This window comes from Ricinus communis, chromosome 1 (genome assembly GCF_019578655.1).
Source record: "Ricinus communis isolate WT05 ecotype wild-type chromosome 1, ASM1957865v1, whole genome shotgun sequence".
Lineage (NCBI taxonomy): Eukaryota > Viridiplantae > Streptophyta > Magnoliopsida > Malpighiales > Euphorbiaceae > Ricinus > Ricinus communis.
In genome coordinates, this window is record NC_063256.1 from 30,946,055 (window position 1) to 30,968,143 (window position 22,089).

General features: G+C 28.4%; 1 protein-coding gene and 1 non-coding gene across 5 annotated transcripts; both read right to left on the minus strand.

Annotated features, from left to right (window-relative positions):
- Nucleotides 1–4,270: 4,270 nt before the first annotated feature.
- Nucleotides 4,271–10,861, minus strand: LOC8268186 (protein KINESIN LIGHT CHAIN-RELATED 2). Of its 4 annotated transcripts, none has more exons than XM_015721029.3 (9): nt 10,577–10,861; nt 9,874–10,107; nt 9,383–9,659; nt 8,715–8,865; nt 7,790–7,892; nt 7,601–7,692; nt 7,344–7,479; nt 6,183–6,514; nt 4,271–5,012 (listed from the first exon to the last, which is right to left on the minus strand). In XM_015721029.3, the coding sequence occupies exons 1-9, from the start codon at nt 10,618–10,620 to the stop codon at nt 4,762–4,764; spliced, it is 1,620 nt and encodes a 539-aa protein (XP_015576515.2). In that variant the 5' UTR covers nt 10,621–10,861; the 3' UTR covers nt 4,271–4,761. The 4 variants fall into 4 exon arrangements, with proteins under 4 accessions (XP_015576515.2, XP_015576514.2, XP_002521943.3 ...); XM_015721028.3 differs by having other exon boundaries at nt 7,790–8,012; nt 10,577–10,857; XM_002521897.4 differs by having other exon boundaries at nt 7,790–8,012; nt 9,383–9,656; nt 10,577–10,856.
- Nucleotides 10,862–14,271: 3,410 nt separating this feature from the next.
- On the minus strand, nt 14,272–14,378 carry LOC112535299. Its single transcript, XR_003079458.1, has one exon. It is a non-coding gene; the product is annotated as a small nucleolar RNA R71 (small nucleolar RNA).
- Between the last annotated feature and the right edge of the window lie 7,711 nt (nt 14,379–22,089).

Here is a 22,089-nt window from a genome sequence, read left to right on the forward strand (position 1 = left end):
GCGTTAGAGTTTTGACACGACACCTTTTTTTTTTTGAATTTATATTTATTAATCCAGTACTGGATGTCTATTAATTTATGTTCATTAAATATAAACTGAATATTCATTTATTAATTTTATTTTATTAAAAAGATGTTTGTACCACAATATAAATATTTATAAGATAACTTTAGCGTGTCGTTTTTTTTTGTTTACTAATTGTAAAGATAATTTATATTATTGTCTATGTTATATATGTTTGTTTCAATAAATTAATGAATATGGTACTCATTAATAATAAATATTTATTAATAAACTAATGAATATTATGCCTATAAATAATAAAAATTTACATTAATTATAAAAATATTTTAATATGCATTATAAAGACAATGAATATGACTGTTGTAAAGAATTAATATCATTTTCATCTGAAAATAAATATTATATATAAGTTATAACTACTGAATTGATAATAATAAATTAATGAATATGTAGATCATAAATGATGAATATTTTTTATTAAAATAATGAGCATTTAAAAATTGACAGAATACAATAAACATCATTATAGTAAACAATGAATATTATTTTATAAATGATAAATATTGATATCCATTATAAAATGTAACATTTTTAGTTATGAAATTATCAATTACATATGAGTAAAATTTTTAAAATTGTCAAATGTGCAATAAATTATTTTTATTCACTAATAATATAAAATTTTAGTATATGAAGATTTTTAAAAAATTATATTGTATTAGTTTTAATAGATAATTTATTTTATTATTTATCTAAAGTATATCAATTTTTAATTCTCTAGAATATGACTGCATGAAAAAATTAAAAAATATGTTACTAATTATATTAATTTTTAAATTTTATCTACCTATAATATAAATATATATATATAATATATAATGTTGAGATTTAAAAATTTTTAACATATGTAATTTTATTTTAATACATTTTGATATGTGTACTTATTTTTAACATATAAAATTTAAATTTATGTATTAAAAAATTAAGAAAGATAGTAAAAATATTTAATTTATTATTATTTATAAAAATATATAAATATTTATAAAATATTAAAAATTTATTTAATTGTATGTATAAATTCAATTTATATATTTATGATAATCATACAATGCGTAAGTAAGAAATTAATTTTTATAAATATAAAATATTTACTTAATATATATTTTAAAATATATAATATTAACTTTTTATAATTAATTTTATTATAAATTTAAATTTAAAAAAGTACAAAAAGGGACTGTTATCCCGTACATATCTCTGCCTCCAGTCCACACTGCAAGATCAATCAGGTGTAGGACATAATTTGCCCCACCCATATACAAGTCTTTTTTACATAACAGAAACCAACTATGATATTATCGTTCCTTAACACTGGGAAAAAAGATTCGGATAATTATACACATTTCTAAAAGAACAGAAACAATCTTCATTTGGTATATATTTGCTTCAATTTTTTGACTCCTCGGTACTCGATCAAATCATCTTTTTTAAAGATTGAATACATCCCTATATATAAAAATGTGCAAAATTCAATTAAATGTTTTATTGATAAATTAAATATTTTATTTATAAATTAATTATATATTTATATTTTATAAATAAATTTATTATCCTTATATAATAATTATATTAGTTAATTTTTAATTAAATTATTATAATTTTTAATATAAACTAATTAATTAATATATGTTAGATATATATATATATATATAAATTTTTGAGATTTAAATTTTTTTATACGTATAAGATTTTAATTTTGACATGTGTATTACTTTTGACACATAGGATTCAAGCGTATATGTAATATTATAATTTTTTTTATTAATTTATTAATTAATAAGTTATATTTCTCATTAAATCGACTCTAGTCCTAAAAAATAATATATTTATTATATTTTAATATTATATTAACTAATAAATAGTTTTCTAATCAGATAATAATACTAATTCTATCTTAAAAATAGCATATTAATTATATTTTAATATTATATTAACTAATAAATTGATTTTTTAATTAGATAGTAGTTTTAATTCTAGAAAAAAATATCTCAAATTATATTTTTAGTATTATATTTAATAATAAATTAATTTTTTAATTATATAATAAGATTTTAATCCTAAAAATAGTAATATCAATTATAGTATTAATTTATATAATACTAAAATTAATTAATAAATATTTTTAAAATAACTTTTATATTATTATATTAATAAAATTTTAAAAAATTAAAAATATTTAAAAATAGTTAGTTTGCTATTATTTTTAAAATATTATAAATTAATATTAAATATTAAAAATTTATTAAATTGTATTTATCAACTTAATTTTATAATCGAAATAATAATAACGATTGTGCAACGCACAAATAAACGACTAGTTAATATTAGTTTGTTTATCAAGTATATATAATAACTATCATAGCTTATATAAAAGTAAATGTGGTGGCAATAAAGCCGGCCAGTTCTAGTTCTAACTAATTTTTAATAATTTAAAAATTAATTATAATTAATGATTTTTATAAGTTGGAACTAAAATCTATAGTTTCGGTCAAGGGAAAACCGATTTTGGGTATATGATTCTTGGCCGGTTCTGATCCATTTTGATAAGTCTGGTTCTATTTACTAAATCTATAAATTTTTAGCCTGAATAATGAAAATTAATATAAATAATGTAAAAATTTACGAAATATAAAAAGAAATAAAAAAAATACTTAACTGCAATTTCATTGATAATATAAAATAAGTATAAACGAATACAATTAATTATTTATTACTGATTAAAATTTTAAAAATAAAAATAAAAACTAACAATTGAAGTATAGAAACATAGAGAAAAAAAAAATTAATGTGGTTTAAGAAAAACTTAAATGGCTTCAATATTTTCTTATTAAAATAAAATTTCATTTTTCTTCTTTAAGATTTTTTGTAGATATAAATTATAAAATTATATAATATTTAATTTTTTTTACAATTAATAAAAAAATAAATAAAATACTGAAAAAATAAAAGCTATAGATGAATGCAACTTCTAGATTAAAATGAATAAAAACAAAAATTAAGAAAAAGTAGTTAAACTATAGGAAAAAAAATTATTAATGAACTCAAATTAGTAAATAAAAAAAATCAAGATGAATTATTAAGTTCAAAGCAATATTTTTTAATATAGCAAGAAATATTATATGAACATAAAATAAAATAGATAAGTAAATTAAAATAATAATAAAAATCACATGCAAAATTTAAAATTAAAAAAGTTATTATTATTACAAAAATAAATTAAAAAAATAATTATTTTTTATAAAAGAATGACAAGTATCATTATTTTTAGTAATCCTACGTGACAAACTATGGTTAAATCATTTTCTTTATATATATATATATATATATATATATATATATATATATATATGAGAATCTATAAAATATAAAAATAAAAAATACTTAACTCTAATTTTATTGACAATATAAAATAAGATAAACAAATACAATTAATTATTCATCACTAATTAAATTTTAATTATAAAAAATAAAGTAAAAATAAATATTAAAATTGAAGTATAGAAGTATAGAGAGAAAAAAAATTTGATGTGGTTTAGAAAAAAACTTAAATGGCTTGAATATCTTTTTATTAAAATAAAATTTTATATTTTTAAATTCTTTATAGATGTAAATTATAAAATTATATAATATTTAGAATTTTTTCACAATTAATAAAAAATAAACAAAATACTGAAAAAGAAAAAATAAAAGCTATAAATGAATGAAAATTCTAGATTAAAATGAATAAAAATAAAAATTAAGAAAAAAGTAATTAAACTATAGAAGAAAAAAAAGAAACAATTTATTAATGAACTCAAATTAGTAAATAAAAAATCAAATAGATAATTAAGTTCAAAGCAAGATTTTTTAATATAACAAGAAATACTATATGAAAATAAAATAACAAAAAGTACATGTCAAAATTAAAATTTAATAATTTTACTTGACAAGCTGCGGTTAAAACATACTTTTTGTTCAATTTTAATATATTTATATATTTAGATGAGATGAATCTTTTTAAAACAGGATTTACTCATGTATATGATTAAATGGTCTCAAAATTCCTATAATATTGTGTTCTGAAAGTGTCGAAATGGAAGAATTCAATTTAATCAATTCTCATGCAAGGAAAACTCATAGTTGCTTTCACTTCAATCTTAACCCCAAAAAACAATAAAGGAATAAAATCATGCCCAGTAGCACGATGTTGCAAGAATCCAATTTCTACACATGATTTATTCCAAACAAAGCATTTTAAGCAGCAATTGCTGTTTTACAATGCTATTTCTGTACCTCTCTTCCACATATTGTAGAATGATCTCTCCCTCTCTCACTCTCTAATCCGTTTTTGGCTGAAAGATAAAATCATCATCTTGTTTGAACAGGAGCAAAAACTGGTAGATAGGGCGGTCCCATTCTGCCCCTATTTACATAACCAACATCAAGGAACACAATTCAGACCAACTTACATATGAGGTGGAGGTTGGTATTTTCCTAACCAACAGTTTTGCATTAATCAGTACTGATACAGACTTATGGAGACCATCCATTCAAATAGAAAGGCACGGACGGGTGGGCGAGCATAACTCCACTGGCTGTATTTGGATAGAAACGAGAGTGTCGATGCTGATTGTGAAACTCGATTTCTCAAGGCTGATGTGCTTCCTCCTTTAAAAGTCAAACAATCCAATTATGCCACTAGTATCGAACCATTTGCTTATACTTTGTCCTGAGCACAGATAATCTTTTCTGCATGGAAAATTTCTCATCCTTTCTTCCTACTTTAGCCAAGTAGAATACAATTTTCTTTAGGGTTTGTAAAATCTCTTCACTCTCATAACCAAACTCTTTCTCTTGAATTTTCAACACCCGCTTGAGCAACTCTAGCAATTCAGTATCAGCTCTCTCTAATCTGGTCTGGATGGATACCAAACAGTCCAGAGCCTCCCCTGCACCAGATGAACATTTAGATTTATATAAAAGTGATATTAATCTGCGCGTAGCGCAGATTATAACTATAGGATCTTTTGTAGACACCAAATAAGTGATGTGAAGCAAAGCGTACTAGTATATTTTAGAATGCTACTAAATATTGACTATAGTTTTATAACAAAAAGAATATAAACAAAACATGTGTCCACATAAATGCTTGAATTTCAAGAGAAACTAGCTCAAATTTTTATTAACAATATGTACAGACAAGCAATAGTTTAACTCAAACCAAACAAAAACAAAAAAAATCATATGCAAATATCGAATAAAAATAAAAACGCACGTCAAATAATTCACTCAATTACTAAAAATTTGATAAGGTTAAATAAAATAAAACCTGAATGTCGTCATTTTTGTGCTCTAATTTATCTTAACAAATATTCCCTCCCTCCCAAAAAGATGGTCTCCTTTCCTTTACGGTCCTTCCTAAATAATAGTCCATCATCTTTTTCAATAGTTAGTTTAGTAGAAAGTTGTTAAATATATCCTTCATTAGTTAACATGGATACCATCACATGCAATTAATTTTCACATATTATACTTTGAAATTATAATTTTTATTAAAAGTTTAATAATGGTATTTTAGGAAAATAGTGATAAAATTTAATGACATTAACTAAAATAAACTTACATTTTTTAATCAGCGTGTAACGGAAAGTGAACTATCTTTTTGGGACAGAGGGAGAAAATAATAAAAGATAATAATTGCATAAAGTCTTCAAAATTGCACTCTAATCTAGCCAATGATCTAAGAAGAACAATTGGACAAAATCCAAGCAAGAGAATATATTTGCAAATAAGATGAATCACCACATTTGCACATGAATGCAAGAATTCAAGAGTTTTCACAACTCTTGAATTTTCCTAACTTTTGAGTTTCATGACTGACTTAAATGAAGAGGATGACGGGTTGAAATAGATTTCATCTTATGAGACAACTCATTACAATTCTAGCTATAAGAAAGAGCCACTTCCACTTGTCAATTTTTAGTGAAGTCTACTTTTAAGAACCTAGCTTTATAACAAAAAAAACAAAAGTTGTATTATATCCAAAACAACATAACAAAAGTGATATGACCAATCACCCAGTTAAATGACCACAAATACAACAAATAAAACAAGCTTACCAACAGGAAGAGAATCTTTTCCAAATGCCTTCTCACGAATGCGCAAAACCTCTACAGCAAGTTGCTCTGCTTCTTCATCTCGATTTAAATTGTACAGAGTCATTGCAAGTTGCAACATTGGGAAGGTGACAGATTGATCCTCAGGGCTCACAGTTTTCATCATGATCTCCAAACTTATCCTCAACAAGCGCTCAGCCTCAACAAAGTTCTTTGATTGTGAATAGGAGGTTGCAAGATTCAGAAGGTGGGCAACTGAGCTTGGATGCTCCTTTCCTTTATATTCTTCAGTTATCAACAAGCATTCCTCTAGCAGCTCTCGGCCTTCTTTTCCTCTAAGAACAACCAGAGTAACAAAAGAAAGGAAAAAAGAAAAAGGCTGTCAGATTTCGCAAAAATGCAATGTTGCAGAAAGAAGATAATCTCGGTCATTTTTATTGACTATTTGGAAGTTTCAAAGAACTTGCCTGTCACACATAGATTGCGTGCATTCAATCTATCATAAGAAACATACTAGTTTCTTTTATGTAGTCTCTTCACATATTTCTCACAGAAAATAGACTTTATTACACTGTCCAAGACAGAGAACGCCTAAAAGATATTCAATGATAAGGGGAAACTGCTTGAAAGGAGCTCTTAAGAATATTCTCTCAAAATCTAGACTAACAAATTCAGATAGATAAATCATGAGGCATAAAATTTGATGATGTACAATGTCCAATGGCCAAGTACATAGTTTCACCCTTGAATTTACCAATTTAACTTCTAACATTCCTCTACTATTATTTTAGTTTATCCCACCCCTCAACTTCTATTTTTTATCTACTCTTATTTTTACCTCTTTCACTTTTGTACATGTATTTTTATATTTTTATTCACCTAGATCATGAAAAACCAAATAAAAGTCAATAAAATATAAAAATATAAAAATATACATAAGGAAGTGAAAAGGGTCAAAAATAGAAGTTGAGAAGTGATTAAACAAAATAGTTGAAATGTGTTAGAGATTAAATTGGTAAAACTTAGGGTAAAACTACGCATTAAACCATGTCCAATGATGTTCTGCATAGTTACTGTGAAATAGTTTCATTTCTAAAGCGCCACATATGGGAGTAAACCTTTAGAAAAATAATTGCTCCATCCTGATATTTCATTTGGCTTTACCTTCCTACAACATGAAGTAATTCTGCCAAATCAATCCTCATCTTCTCCATGACAGTATCATCCTTAGCCATATAATTTGAGTCCTTGATAACCTCAAGAGCTTTTCTATACAAGTCAATGGCTTCTTCTACATTCCCTGTGTGAAAATCAGAACACAACAAGCATACTTTTGTTTTAGCCAAGTACTCATCAAATGGAATTTCACCATAAGTCAAATCTATTAATAAGCTAAATGTCAGGATATCTATCTCCCTTACCTGTTGAGCACTTTAAATTGGCTACGGAACACAAAGCCATGCCGTATCTTCCATCATTTTCCCCATATAGCTTCCTATAAATGTTTAAAATTCTAGAGAAAAAAGACAAAATAAATAATGAAGTAAACAATTGTACATGAAACTCTCTCTCTATATAATCAAGCAAAGACAACATAAAAGTAAATTGACCTAATAAAATGAATCTCTGCATCTGTGGTTCTTCCTTCCTTCATCAAGAGATTGCCTAGACCAAATAAAGGAACCACCAATTCTTTGCTCTCAGCGCCTCTGCCTGATTCCAAAATAATTATTACACGTTGGTAGACCTCTGTTGCTTTGTTCACTCTTCCAATGGAACCAAGTACTTTTCCCATCCCCAGCAAGGGTGGGACTATAAAAATACTACTTTCCCCTAGAAAAGCAATGTTATAAATCACCAATGAGTTTTAGGTTAGGGCTTTCATTGCGAAGTTAACGGAAAAAATTTTTGGAAGAACAATGGCAGTGCCATGATCAAAAGTAAAACACTATAATATGAATATGAATATCTATTTCTATTCAGTTCTGCAAAAAAACTTCAATCGACCATATTGATTTCAGTTTTTTTTCTTTTTTTTGCTTTTACATGAAAATATTAGTTGATCCTGTCAACTATTAAGTTGCCAGAAAATTTGCAAAAAAATTCATATTGTTGATCATGACTATAGCCAAAACATGATTAGCATCCAAGAAAGAGCATCATCTATATGAAAGAAATCAAGAATAACTGCAACGGCATAGATTAGTTGTTGTCAGGACATTCTATTCTTTTACTTCCAGAATGACCCCAGGTAAATATGAAAATTTGTTTTCGGCCAAAAACAAGCTGGCATAACAGGAAAATGTCAAATTGTTTTACTGCTGTAGGGGAGAAAACACATTTTATCGAGCTTCAATACTTTTTTAGCAATTAATTTAGTTGATAGTTAATTATTTCTAAAATATTACAATAAAATAATAAGGTACTGTTAAAATGATAAGCCAATATGCAGCAGTTATTGAAGTAAATGATCAAGTTCTAGTGCCACATTAACAAAGATGAACGGCAAAAAAATATACACAAGGTTGCACTTACCATATTTGCTTTCTAGGACACTAATCACTCTCTGATATGCGATCATAGATTTCTCAAACTTTCCCAAAGCTGAATACATGCTTCCCATATGCATAAGCACTGAATCCAGAAGGGGCCCATCATCTTTTAGATTTTTAATAACCATATTCAACTAGCCATCCAGGAAAATGAATCATCAGAGAGAAAGAAACAATTTAAGACTCTATACTCCATACATATTTAAGACTATATTCCATAGTCAACATATTCAAGATTTTTCATATTGGTATAACAATGTAGACTACAGACTGAGATGCAGTCAACAAACTATTCAGGGACTCAAGATAAGAGAATGAGAACAAATAATACAATGGCGAACAATTCCAACCTAGAGATAGTGAAATTACTAAATTCATTCCTTACAAGTTGACATAAGTTTACATGCCCATGATCATTGACAAATACACATCTTCTGTCAAGCTGAGTTTTAGATTTTCAATTCATAAGATTTCTTCTGTCTGTATTTGTGGTAAACACGAATACAATAGTAATCCAAAAATTCTGAGATTTAAAAAAGGAAAATTATCTCTAGCCCATAAATTTCTTGAGATCTTCATTAAACACAATTGAATGGAATAAAGCCAATAAAAGGTTTTAACACTATCCCTACAAACAATAAGAAAAGGTACCAAATTCAGTATAGAGCCGACAGTCCCTAAATCACCAATAGCCATGTATCCCAAGGCTATGATGTCAAGCATAGCAGCTTCTTCAATGCCTCTAGCACCTGCATCGATCAGTTCTTTCACAATTTCATAATTTGCTTGGAGTAAGTCCATAGCATCACTGCTGTTTCCCATTAAAATCATTGCCTTCACTTCATCAAATAACTCTTGCAATTGTCTCGCAAAATCGTTCACTCCATTTGAAGGATTACTTGGATCATCAAGCAATGGTCTAGACCTGCTATTACAAAACTAAACACACCATCAAAGCCTTCAATTTTTCTTTTAAAAGAAAAATTAAACTTGCTAAATTAATATCTAGATAAAGGACCGGATCCTAAAAATGATGCCAGAATATGTTCAATCCAAGTCTTTAAATGCTCAAGAAAAAAATGAAAAAGAATCAACAATGTAAAAAATGAGGTACCTAGCTTGAATAAGTTCCTACTTCCTACCTTAGGAAGGCACTTTCATTTGAAGAACCTGATGAAGCAACATCTTCTTGGAAAACCATATCTGCATTTATCGAGGAAACTGAAGCAAAAGTTTTAAATATACACTGACGATTCATGGTTTTACTGAGTATCATGTATGGTTCAAAGTTGCATCTCTTCTTTTGGAGAAACATTGAGAAGCATCTCATGCCATTCTGGTGGCTTGGAAGGAAGGGAACACATGCCTGAGCAATCCTGAAAAGTTTCGAACAAGAGAATTACAACCTTGCAATGCTATCATAAGACTATAAAATGTTAATTTGACAAAAAGAAACAAAACAAATATCTTGACATTTAAAGAAGCAAATTCCCAATAAACCCAAAAGAAAAAAAAAACAAAAAAAAACAAAAGAAGAAGTTCAAAATAAGCAAAAGATAAGTCCTTTTTAACAATCCTTTGGACACTCACAGGCATAATTCACTGGAAAAGGAAGCACGCTCTGTATCTGACAGAAAGATTAATAGTTCAACAACTTCAAGATTTTATCAAAGCACCAAGAGATCCAATCCCTTCATCACTTTGAATTATAAATCACTAGCCATAAAATTCATTTACAAAAGTTTCGAATAAAGAGCTCAAATAACTAAACAAGGGTTTCCACGCCAAATAAGAACTAGCAGAAATACAGCAAAACTTTTAAAAGAAGAGAGAGAGAGAGAGCACCGATTGTTGCTTAATGGTAGAGAAAATAGGAGCGAAGCTGCCATTTCGAGGAATTGCAGAGCAAAGAGTCGGCTCTAAACGTAGCGCCGAGTGACAGAGTTACTTAGTTACCGAGTAAAGGGCTTTTCCCCTGCGTGACTCGCTTAAGCCCTATAACAACTCACCCAGTGTATAATTACTAAAACCTCTGGACATCACTCATTTTTTCTCAAAATCAAGTTAAATGGTCCTCCTATATATTTCTGTCAACAATTTAATCCTTCTGCTACAATATTTTAGTTAGACATCTTCAAAATCTTTCACCTATGCTCGAGTACCGAGTATCAGACCTTTTAGCAAGAAATAAAAAAAAAAAAATTCGATGCTAATCAATCAATTTGTTGATAAAGTTACTGTAATCCAAAAACAAATATAACTTTGTGTTGAGATTTTTTATAATTTTTCTTAAATTTAGGAATTATACAGTTATGACATATTATAACTCTATAGTTTGGAGTTAATATATTATCCTAATTTATGGGTAATTTGTTTTCCTAATTTAGAGCTAATTGGTTTAGTTTTCAATTTTATCGTTTTGTACACTATATATTTTATTGTACATATTCATTTCCCTATAAATATTTTAAATCGCTATTAAAACTAATCTCCTTGAATTTTAAAGTTGATTAAAGAAGTATTGGATCCTCTACATTGAAAATTCATTTCTATTGTTGTTCATTTAAAGGTGCTTTTAATGCATGAATTATTCTTACTAATCAAATTATTATTTTTGGCCACAACTAATGGAGATGTATATTGCCAAGAGGAAAAGCTCTTCTCTATTTATGACAAGACTAAGCCTCATGTAAAATTAAAAAATAAATACGAACAGGATACTGAAAATCAAAAAGTGAAAAGGTATCTATTAATGTTTATGACTCCAAAATTATAACTTTACTTACGCTTACCCACTGCTTATAAAACACGGAGTCATCCATCAAAGGTCATATATGATAAAAATGATGAGTTGCCAATTTTTATATTTAATCAAAAAATTTCACACTAAAAAAAGTGAAAAATCTCTGTGAATATTATAGAGAGTTTATTAAGGTTTATTGAGAATTGGGCACATCGAGATAAAGTGGTCATGAAGCATCCTAAGAATATTGTAGCATACTAAAAGTCCATTAAGTGACTAAGGTTGTAGATATTTATTATTGGGTTAAATGGTGATTTTGACCAAATTATAAAGAGATTTTACAAAAGAAAAACACTACTTTCAAATTTAAAAGAACATGATACATTGGTTCAATGACAAGCACTGCAAAGAGTCTGAAAATTCTAAAACTATAATAATGATGACTACAGACAAACCAAAATCAATCAATGGTGCCGAAAAATCTACTTATAAATGCACTAATTGTAATCAAATTAGACATATTAAAGATTATTGCTACAAAAATATCCAAAGTGGTAGAATCATAGTTGTGCTCCTTGAAAGAAAGAATTATAGAAAGACTGCAGATATTGTTGTTATGGAAACAAAGACAAATGACGATATTGTTGAAAGACCATTATCATTAGTAGTAGCTACAAATAATTGTGGTAAGGTTTTAAATATTTTTATACTTTCTTCTAACAGTTCATGGGTAATTTATTATAATACTAAAGATTATATAATTTTTATGATAACTCTATTATATAAGCACATAATTATAGTTTTATTTTGTGTCTATTAGGCAATATATTTATATTTTATAGAGTTTAAGTGTATTTTAAGTACTTAAATCATTTGTTTTCAAGGTGTTGTGGTGAAATCAAGCAAATCCAAAGCTTTTTTTTAAGATAATCCCACTTTTGATTCGGTTCTAAAGAAAATTGGGCATTGCACTAGTTGCATATAGACAAAGAAAATAAGTTTTATGGTGAACCAGTTCATTAACCAGTTCATAGGAGACAATTAGGCCAGAGCCGGTTGCAACACCGGTTAAGCCTTGAAGAAAAGATAAACTTCTATTGTAAAACGATCCTTGAACTGGTTCTAATGCAAATATGGAGTCAAGACATGGGTCAATCTCAGTATTTGGTCTTTATCTAGAGCTATATAGGTCTGATTGAGATGATTTAAAAGCTTAAGATAATATGTTTTTTAAGAGATATAACTTTTATGAAGAATCCAAGTCCAAATTCAATTTATATTAGGTCCTAAAATAAGCCGCAATGTAAAAAACAGAAAAGACACATTTATGAGTTATTTTTAGATTTTTCTTTATTATCCTATAAATACATCATTATAACTTAGGGTTTAAAAGGAGATGCATTCAGTTTGAGAAAAAAGATAAGCACTTTTTAAATAGAGAAAGTAGAGATTTCTACAAGATTAAAGGCAGATTCATTAATTTTTAGAGATTAAAGTAGTATTTTCTTTAACTTCAATCTTAATTATATTTTCTTAGTTATTTATTGTGTTTATTGTTTATCTAGTATGAGTAATTAATCTCTCTACTAGAGTGAAATATGTAGTTTAATGGATTTTGTATTGGATTTTAATGATAATTCTCTTTAGTTCTTGATTTAATATTCTTATGCTTATTGTGAATATTATGATTGATCACTATTATAATTTCATTCTAGGGCTTGTATGATAGATTGAAAGGAGAAGTATAGATCTGGATCTATGATATTAAAAATAGTGATTTTAGATAAAGAAATATATCTAATAGATTATGATGCTTGAATTGTTGCTTAATGGATTTGATTATATTACTCTTGAGAATTGGTAATATCTTAATTGAATACAATAATAGCTTGAAATAGTATTAGAATGTCCTAGGAACAATTGCATTTAAAAATTGAGAATTTGATTTGCCTTCCATGATGATTGCCATTAAATAAAATCTGAATCTTTAGTATATTTTAATTATTGAAGCTTAAATCTCTTATTAGCTTCTTTTATTATTTCAGTTTCTAATCTTTATAAATTAATTATTTTAATTTTCATAAGTTTTTAGCAAATATCACTTGAGTTGTCCCTATAGGATCAACCTTGATTTACTGTCCTATGCTGCAATTACCATGTACACTTGCAACTGAAGATTTTAGTAATAAAGTTGTTGGTGTCGTTACCGAGAACGAAGATTTCTAATTGTTATTTGTTTTTATTTTGTTTTTTATTTTATTTTTTCTTTTCTCTTTTCTTTCTTTTGCTAAAATTTTTTTGAGTAGTTTATGCAGCTGAGAAGATCATGAAGCGCTGAGAAAGCAAAAGTAATGTCATTTGATAATGAGATTGAAAAGACTTTCAAAGCTAATAGGAAGAACATATGGCAACTGAGAGGTATGCAGTTATGGCAATAGAGAAGAATGCTATTAAGCTTAGGATCTTTAAAGGCCCAAGATCAATGCAAAACTGTCTTGCATTTAAGTGTTTACAAATGCTAGAAATTATGACCTAAAGACTATTCACTTAATGATATTGTCATATGTTGAAGGAGAAAGTACTCAAAACCCATTATCATTCGAATTTTACAGTATTGTGTAAAATTTCTCTCTTGGAAATCTGAATGATGGAGAGCTAAGAAAAAAATTATTTTCCTTACTATATGAAGAACTTTGCCAATACATGGTTGCTAAATTTGCTTGAAGGTTCCTTTACTACTTGGGATGAGGTGTATAATGCTTTTATGTTGAAACACTATTCACCTCAAAAGACCTTGGATTATAGGTCTATGGTCTGTAATTTCACTCAGAAAAAAGGAGAGTCCTTCTATGATACCTGAAAAAGATTCAAGATTTATCTTATTCAATGCCTGCATCACAACTTTCCTCTTACTCTATTAGTGCAGTTTTACTATAGTGGACTAACTGTAAACTGTCAAACCTTGATTGATATAACTTTTGGTTATTGCTATAAAGACAAGGCTATTGAGAAAGTGCAACATATTTATGAGAATTAATAATAAATTCTTAGCAAAAGGCCATTAGAAGAAGGAAGGGAATACATGAGATTAATGCTTAGAGTAATATAGCAATGCAAATAGCTAATTTGACTAAGCAAATGAAGTTGTTGTTGAATAGAGAGACTTCCAACATAGAAGCATGTGCTTAATATGGTATATATGGGCACATGGCCAATGCATACATGAATTTGGAATTGCTAGTAGTTGTACATGAAGAGATGAATTACATGGAAACTTATAAGGAACTAAAGAATTATCTATTTTCAAATACGTAAAATCCAAGATGGAGAAATCATTCAAATTTTTCTTGGAGAGATTAAGGAGTTGCAAAGCCAATTAGACCACTTGGGTTTAATAACGACCACAATTTTAGTATCAACAACAATCCCCTCAAGAAAAAAAGCCTTCATTGGAGGACATGATAATGCAATATATAGCTTCTTAAGATACTAATTAAAGAAATTTGATGCAAAAAGCAAACCAATCAAGCAGCAATCCATAATCTAGAGGTGCAAGTGGGACAATTAGCCAAAAAAATCGTTGAAAGAGGACAAAAGAACTACCTAGTGCTACTGAGGTGAATCCTAAGAAGAGAGTCATAGCCATTACTTTGAGAAATAAAAGAGAATTACCTAAACCTAAGATTACAGAGAAGAAAGTAGTAGTTGAAAAGAAAGATGATAATGAAGAAAGAAAAGAAGAGTAAGAAAAAGAAAGAAGAAATATGATTCTTCTTTAATTATGCGTTATGTCCCACCAATTCCATACCCACAAAGGTTTAAAAAGAAGAATAATGAGAATAAATTTTAAAAATTTCTTGACATCTTCAAAAGAACTCATATCAGTATTCCTTTTGCTGAAGCTCTTGTTAAAATGCCATTATATGCCAAGTTCTTGAAGGAGATTATTTCCAATAAGAACAATTTGAAGGAATATACTGTTGTTTCATTAACTGAGGAATGTAATATAATTTTACAAAAGAAGTTGCCTCATAAGCTAAAGAATCCATGGAGTTTATATCCCTTGTTCTATTAGTGATATTAGTATTAAAAATTGCTTATGTGCTTTAGGTACTAATATTAATTTGATTCATTTAGTACTTGTTAAGAAATTTGATATAACTGAAATAAAACCATCCATTATTTCACCGCAACTTGCTGATGGATATATTAAATATCCTATAAGGATAGTTAAAGATTTATTAGTTAAAGCGAAGAAATTTTCTTTACTTGTTGATTTTCTTGTTTTAGATACGGAAGATGATATAGATGTGTCTATCATCTTGGATATACTATTTTTTGCCACAGGAGAAGTTTTAATAGATGTGTCAATATGCAAGTCGATATTCAGGATAAAGAATGAAAAAGAAGATTTTGATATTATTAAAGTGTTAAATAAACCCTATGTAAATGATGCTTATTTTTACAAATAGACGTGATTGACCCTTTAGTTGAATAAGTTTTTAGAAATAAATCATATTAAAAACCATTAGAAGCATGTTTAGTATTGAGTTTGAATGAAAAAGATGATGATGAGGAGAGTATTGAGTATGCTTTAAGGTTAAATGGGGAGGGTGCTAGAACTAACAAATATAATTTGAGATTTGAGGATCTTGGTCAAGGGAAACCAAAACTAGATTTTTCAATCAAAACTTCATCTAAACCTAAACTTAAACAACTCTCATCTCATTTTACATATGTGTTTCTGAATACTAATGATACTTCTTCTATAATTAATTCTACTTATTTAACTGCTATAAAGGAGGATAAACAACTGAGAAAAAAAAAATAGTTCGTAGGACTTTCAAAAAGTTGTTAGCAAGGTGTGGAGGAAGAAGTTGAAAGAGTCACCTTGAATTAAAGAAAAACTAGCTCAAAAGTCAAGCTACAGACTATAAACAAGCACTTTTTGGGAGGCAACCCAAGTGTTGTTTTAGTTAATTTGATTTCAGTATTATTTTCTTTTAATTTTTTTTATTTTTATAGGAATATTACAAGACTAGATGATAGACCACTCATTGAATGGATCCTAAATTAAGAGAGTCCATACATGTGTAATTCGATGATGGTTCTAAAGATAGAAAAAGATATAATTATGAAGGTGGATGTACTTAAATCATGGGATTTGTCTTATCTTTTATTTTATGTATGTTTAAATAATTTGACATTAGGACAATGTCAATATTAAGTGTGAGGAGGAAAAAAAGCTAAATTTTGCTAAATTTTAATTTTATGATATTTCTTTTGTTTTTAAGTGTCATATATATTACTCGAACTCTTTCTTGATAAATTCCCTTGAAGATCTATTATGAAGATATTGTAGCCAACTTTTGATCTAGAAGGTTGAGATAGTTTTTTCATCATTATGTAATATTTAAGTTTTATAACTATTGCACATAAGACCTTGGCATGATTAACATAAATAGTTGAGGAAATTACATATTAACATTTTATCATTTGTTTTGGAAAATTGATTATTATTTTGTGCTTATGTCTCTTAATATTGTTAACGATTAAATGAAATTTTTGAGTTAAGTTCATACTTTGCTAGTGTTTAGTTACTTAGTAACCACGGGTCTTCATCATAAATATTGATCTTTGCGTCAAACAGTGATTGAGCATTATGAGTAAGCAAAGCTTTCTTAATATGTTATATGCTAAGTAACTGTGTACTTTCACCACAAGTGTTAGTATTCACGTTAAAAGGCTATGAACGACTAATGAAAATAAATGTTCATTCGAAGTAAAACAAAGAAATATTCAAAAGATGAAGGATGAAGAAAAAGAAAAAGAAAAAGAAAAAATTGTATGAAGTAAAAAATCTCTTGGGTATAAATTGAAGAGTATTAGTAGATGATGATATTGAAGACTTAGAGAATTCTGTAGAATGATTTCATAAGTAGTTGAATCAATTATTTTTGTTGAATGTGCTTTAAGGTTTTTCACACACTTTGAGCTCAATTGAAATGCTATACATAAATTTGATAATTGTCTTTACTTTTCTGATTAAATTGTTGGTTAGCAATTATGAGATTGTTATTCTTGAGAATTGATTTAGTAAGAATTTTGAATAATTTTTAGAGTTATTTTAGTTTTATTGGTAGTTAGTACTTAAGGACAAGTAATAATTCAAGTATGGGGGAGTTTGACTGTGACACCTGTAAAGGATGTTAGACATACATTGTATGCAAAGACTGATACATAACATATTTCTTAACTACTAACTTTTAACTCACAAATTATTATGTATAACAAAAACTATTTATATGAGTCATATATATCACACACCAAAACGCTCACAACATCAATAGTACACTTTTTTTTATATACACATAAAATGCTCCAGATTTATACATGATAATGAAATCCACTTAACATGCCACGTCCAAGAAAGAAAAACTGAGGGCGACCTCCTGCTGACCTACCTGACACAATACTAGTGCGACAGATGCAAATGTTTCGTCAAACCTAATTATAATTCTTCTAATCCTGAAAAATAAATAATGCAGAGGAGTGAGCCTGCAACTCAGCAAAAGAATAACATAATTTCCTATGAAAAATAACACAATCAAACGTGTAGTACTATCAAACATCAAACCATTCGATATTTAATTATACCTTATAGTGTTTACATAAACCTTGTCATAGTATTTTCTTCAGGACATCAATGAACTTGTGAATTACATTTAATTCCATAATAATATATATATATTTTTATTTTCATGGATCCCCATACGCACACAGCCAACCATAATCTTATGGGGAATTCCATATCGCACACAGCCTTGCCTGATTCATAAGTAGTATTGCGTCCTTATAATCATCCAATCATAATTCTTATATATATATATATATACCATTTAAATAACTAACATCTCCATAATATATAAGAAACCATAATAATACCTATGATATATCAAAAACATACCATATTCCAACATGGCAGATTTAATAGTGTGCATTCAGAAATACACCAAAAATTTCACATTGGGAATTCCAAAACCATATTCTCCATATCAGTAATATTATAAGTCTAGATTAATTTAAAACTGATTTTACATCAAATGGATGTGTATAGAAAGAGAAACATCAAAAACATTCTACCATAGTCAAGCTATCAATAAAATTAAGCAACAGAAAGTATGATCCAGATTGGCCATCAAAACAGCAAAATCAAGCTTCCTCTATTTCTATAACATTTGTAAATTACATTTCAAATTTTCTATAGCAATAAGTAGCACTCCATTTGTAGTTATAAAACTCCAGATATGGCTAAATTAAATATATTGTTCACATTATAATAGGACACTCGAATTCACCATTCAACATTCATATAGAACATTAAGTTATTCACTTACTTTTGTTGCTCCCTTCCTTTGCTTGAGCTTACTTGAGTGTCACCCTCATTCCAAATTGGTTTAGCTGAAATAAATCATAATTCACTTATTTTTAAACACCTAAAGTTAATAGAATTTCATATAGCATGATAACATCACTAAACTCTCTACATCTGTGTGGCTGCCAACTATGACAGAATTAATAGGGTGAATTTAAAAATCCACCAAAACTTCTATACAATAAATTTCATAATGAAACTTTCCAGATCACTAACCTTATGTGTCTAATATAATTTAAAACTGATTTTGTTTCAATTGGAGGTGTATAGAGAAATATCCGTACAAAACAATCCACCTTACTCAGACCAAAGATGGAAACTGAACAATAAAATGTATTCTCTTATTATACTAACATAGAGCCCGATTCAGATCTAGCTAAAGAAATAAAAATTTTAGATGACTCTTTAAAGTTTCTATATCATTAAAGAACACTCAATTTAAAGCTTCTTAGCTCAAGATATGATCAAAATAATAAGACTGAAAAACTAGGTCTTTAGAACTCGAATTCTATGTCTTCTAAACCCTAACTCAATTCAATAAAATATTAAAATTACTTACCAAATAAACCTCTAGAGCCTTTGCAGATGAAGATTAAGATCAAAAATGGATTCTAAACCTCCAAATTCCACTTGAAAATTCAGTTTTCTCTTTTTTTTTTAAGAAGAAGAAGAAGAAGAAGAAGAAGAAAGAAAGAAGAAGGAAGAAAAACTACCACATTTTCTTTCTTCTTCCCCTTTTCTATCATATTAATAATATCTTTTTTTAGGTTCAATTAACCCCTTAATTTTTTTGCCATTAATCAACTCAATCCCTTAACTTTCTAATTCTTATTATGGACTTAATTGTAACATTTATAATATTCTTCTATTTAACATTAGCACTAATACCATATATATCTCATGCATTTCTCATATCTATATGATATGCATGTTATAAAAATAAATGCAAATGCATTAGGTGGGCATTATATTTTCTTCCCACCTTAAAGAATTTTGTCCCCGAAATTAAAGTGACTCACCATTCTCAGAAAATAAGTAAGGGTATTGAACTCTCATGTTTTTTTCCACTTCCCATGTAGCTTCTTTTGGTGAATGTCGACTCCACTTAACCTTTACTATTGGAATTTCTTTGTTACGTAACTTCTTTACCTGCCTATCAAGAATTCCAACAAGCTCTTCTTTATAACTTAAATCTTCAGTTAACTGTATTTCTGACTCTTGTACTATATGGCTAGGATCATATCTATATCTTTTTAACATGGAAACATGGAACACGTCATGTATCTGTGATAATTCCTGTGGAAGTGCTAACCGATAAGCTAAGGGACCAACTCTTTCTAATATCTCATAAGGGCCAATGTACCTCGGACTTAATTTTCCTTGCTTGCCAAACCGTATAACGCCCTTCCATGGTGACACTCTCAAAAATACTTTTTCACCCACTTTATACTCCATCTCTCTTCTATGCTTGTCCACATAACTCTTTTGTCTGTCTTGTGCAGCCTTTAAGCATTTTTTGACTATTTGAATCTTGTCTACAGTTTCTTGTATCAATTCAGGACCTTCTAATTGTCGTAACCCATCCATATCCCAACAAACAGGACTTCTACATCTTCTGCCATATAGAGCTTCATATGGAGCCATACCGATACTCGAATGATAACTGTTATTATAAGCAAATTCAATCAATGGTAAGTGCTCATCCCAATTCCCTTTAAATTCAAGCATACAAGCTCTTAACATATCTTCTAATGTTTGAATTGTCCTCTCCGATTGTCCATCTGTTTGGGGGTGAAATGTTGTACTGAAATGTAATTTTGTCCCTAAAGCTCTTTGCAAACTTTCCCAAAAATGAGATGTAAATCGTGGATCTCTGTCTGACACAATTGATGTTGGCACTCCATGTAATCTTACAATTTCTGACACATATATTCCTGCCAATTTGTCTAGTGAATCACTTTGTTGCACATGTAGAAAATGAGCTGATTTCGTAAGTCGATCAACAATTACCCATATGGCATCATGCTTCCTGAAGGTTCAAGGCAATCCCAGAACAAAATCCATTATTATTTTTTCCCATTTCCACTCTGGAATAGACAATGGATGAAGCTTACCAGGTGGTGCCTGATGTTCAGCTTTTACTTGTTGACATGTCAAACATTTTGCTACACATTCAGCTGTATATTTCTTCATTGTAGGCCACCAATAAAAAAATCGTAAATCCCTGTACATTTTAGTACTTCCCGGATGCATTGCATATGGTGCATAATGGGCTTCATTTAGAATTTCTTCTTTCAATTCTCTTATATTTGGAACACAAATACGTCAATTAATCAACAGCATCCCATTGTTTCTCAATGCAAACTGTTCATTCATTCCTTGTTGTACTTTATCCTTTATTTTTCTTAAATATGGATCACTCATATGCTTTTCTTGAATTTTACTGTCCAATAAAGGCTTGACATGCATACTTGCAAGAAGTATATCATCCCGAAGTGCAATTTCTACATGCAATGTTCTAAGCTGTATTAATGATTGTACTGCATGACAAGTCATTCTAGCACTTCTCACAATGGTTTTCCTACTCAAAGCATCAGCAACTTTGTTGGCTTTTCCCGAATGGTAATCTATAGTACAATCATAATCCTTTAACAACTCCATCCACCTTCTTTGTCTTAAGTTTAACTCCTTTTGTGTTGGGATATATTTCAGACTTTTATGGTCAGTGAAAATCTGAGATGTTTCTCCATACAGATAATGCCTCCAGATTTTTAGAGCATGCACAATTGCTGCCAATTCTAGATCATGAGTCGAATAATTCAGTTCATGACTCCTTAACTGTTGAGAAGCATAAGCAATGAATTTTCCATTTTGCATTAACACACACCCCAATCTCTGTTGTGATGCATCTGTAAAAATTACATATCCACTACTTCCTGATGGTAAGGTTAGAATCGGTGCAGAAATAATTCTTTTCTTCAATTCTTTAAAACTTTTCTCACATTTAGAATCCCATTTAAATATGACATTCTTCTTCAGCAAGTTTGTTAATGGTTTAGCAATGATTGAAAATCCTTCAACAAATCTCCTATAATATCCAGCTAATCCTAAAAAACTTCGTACCTCTGATACATTTTTAGGGGATTCCCACTCCTTTACGGCTGCGATCTTCGAAGAATC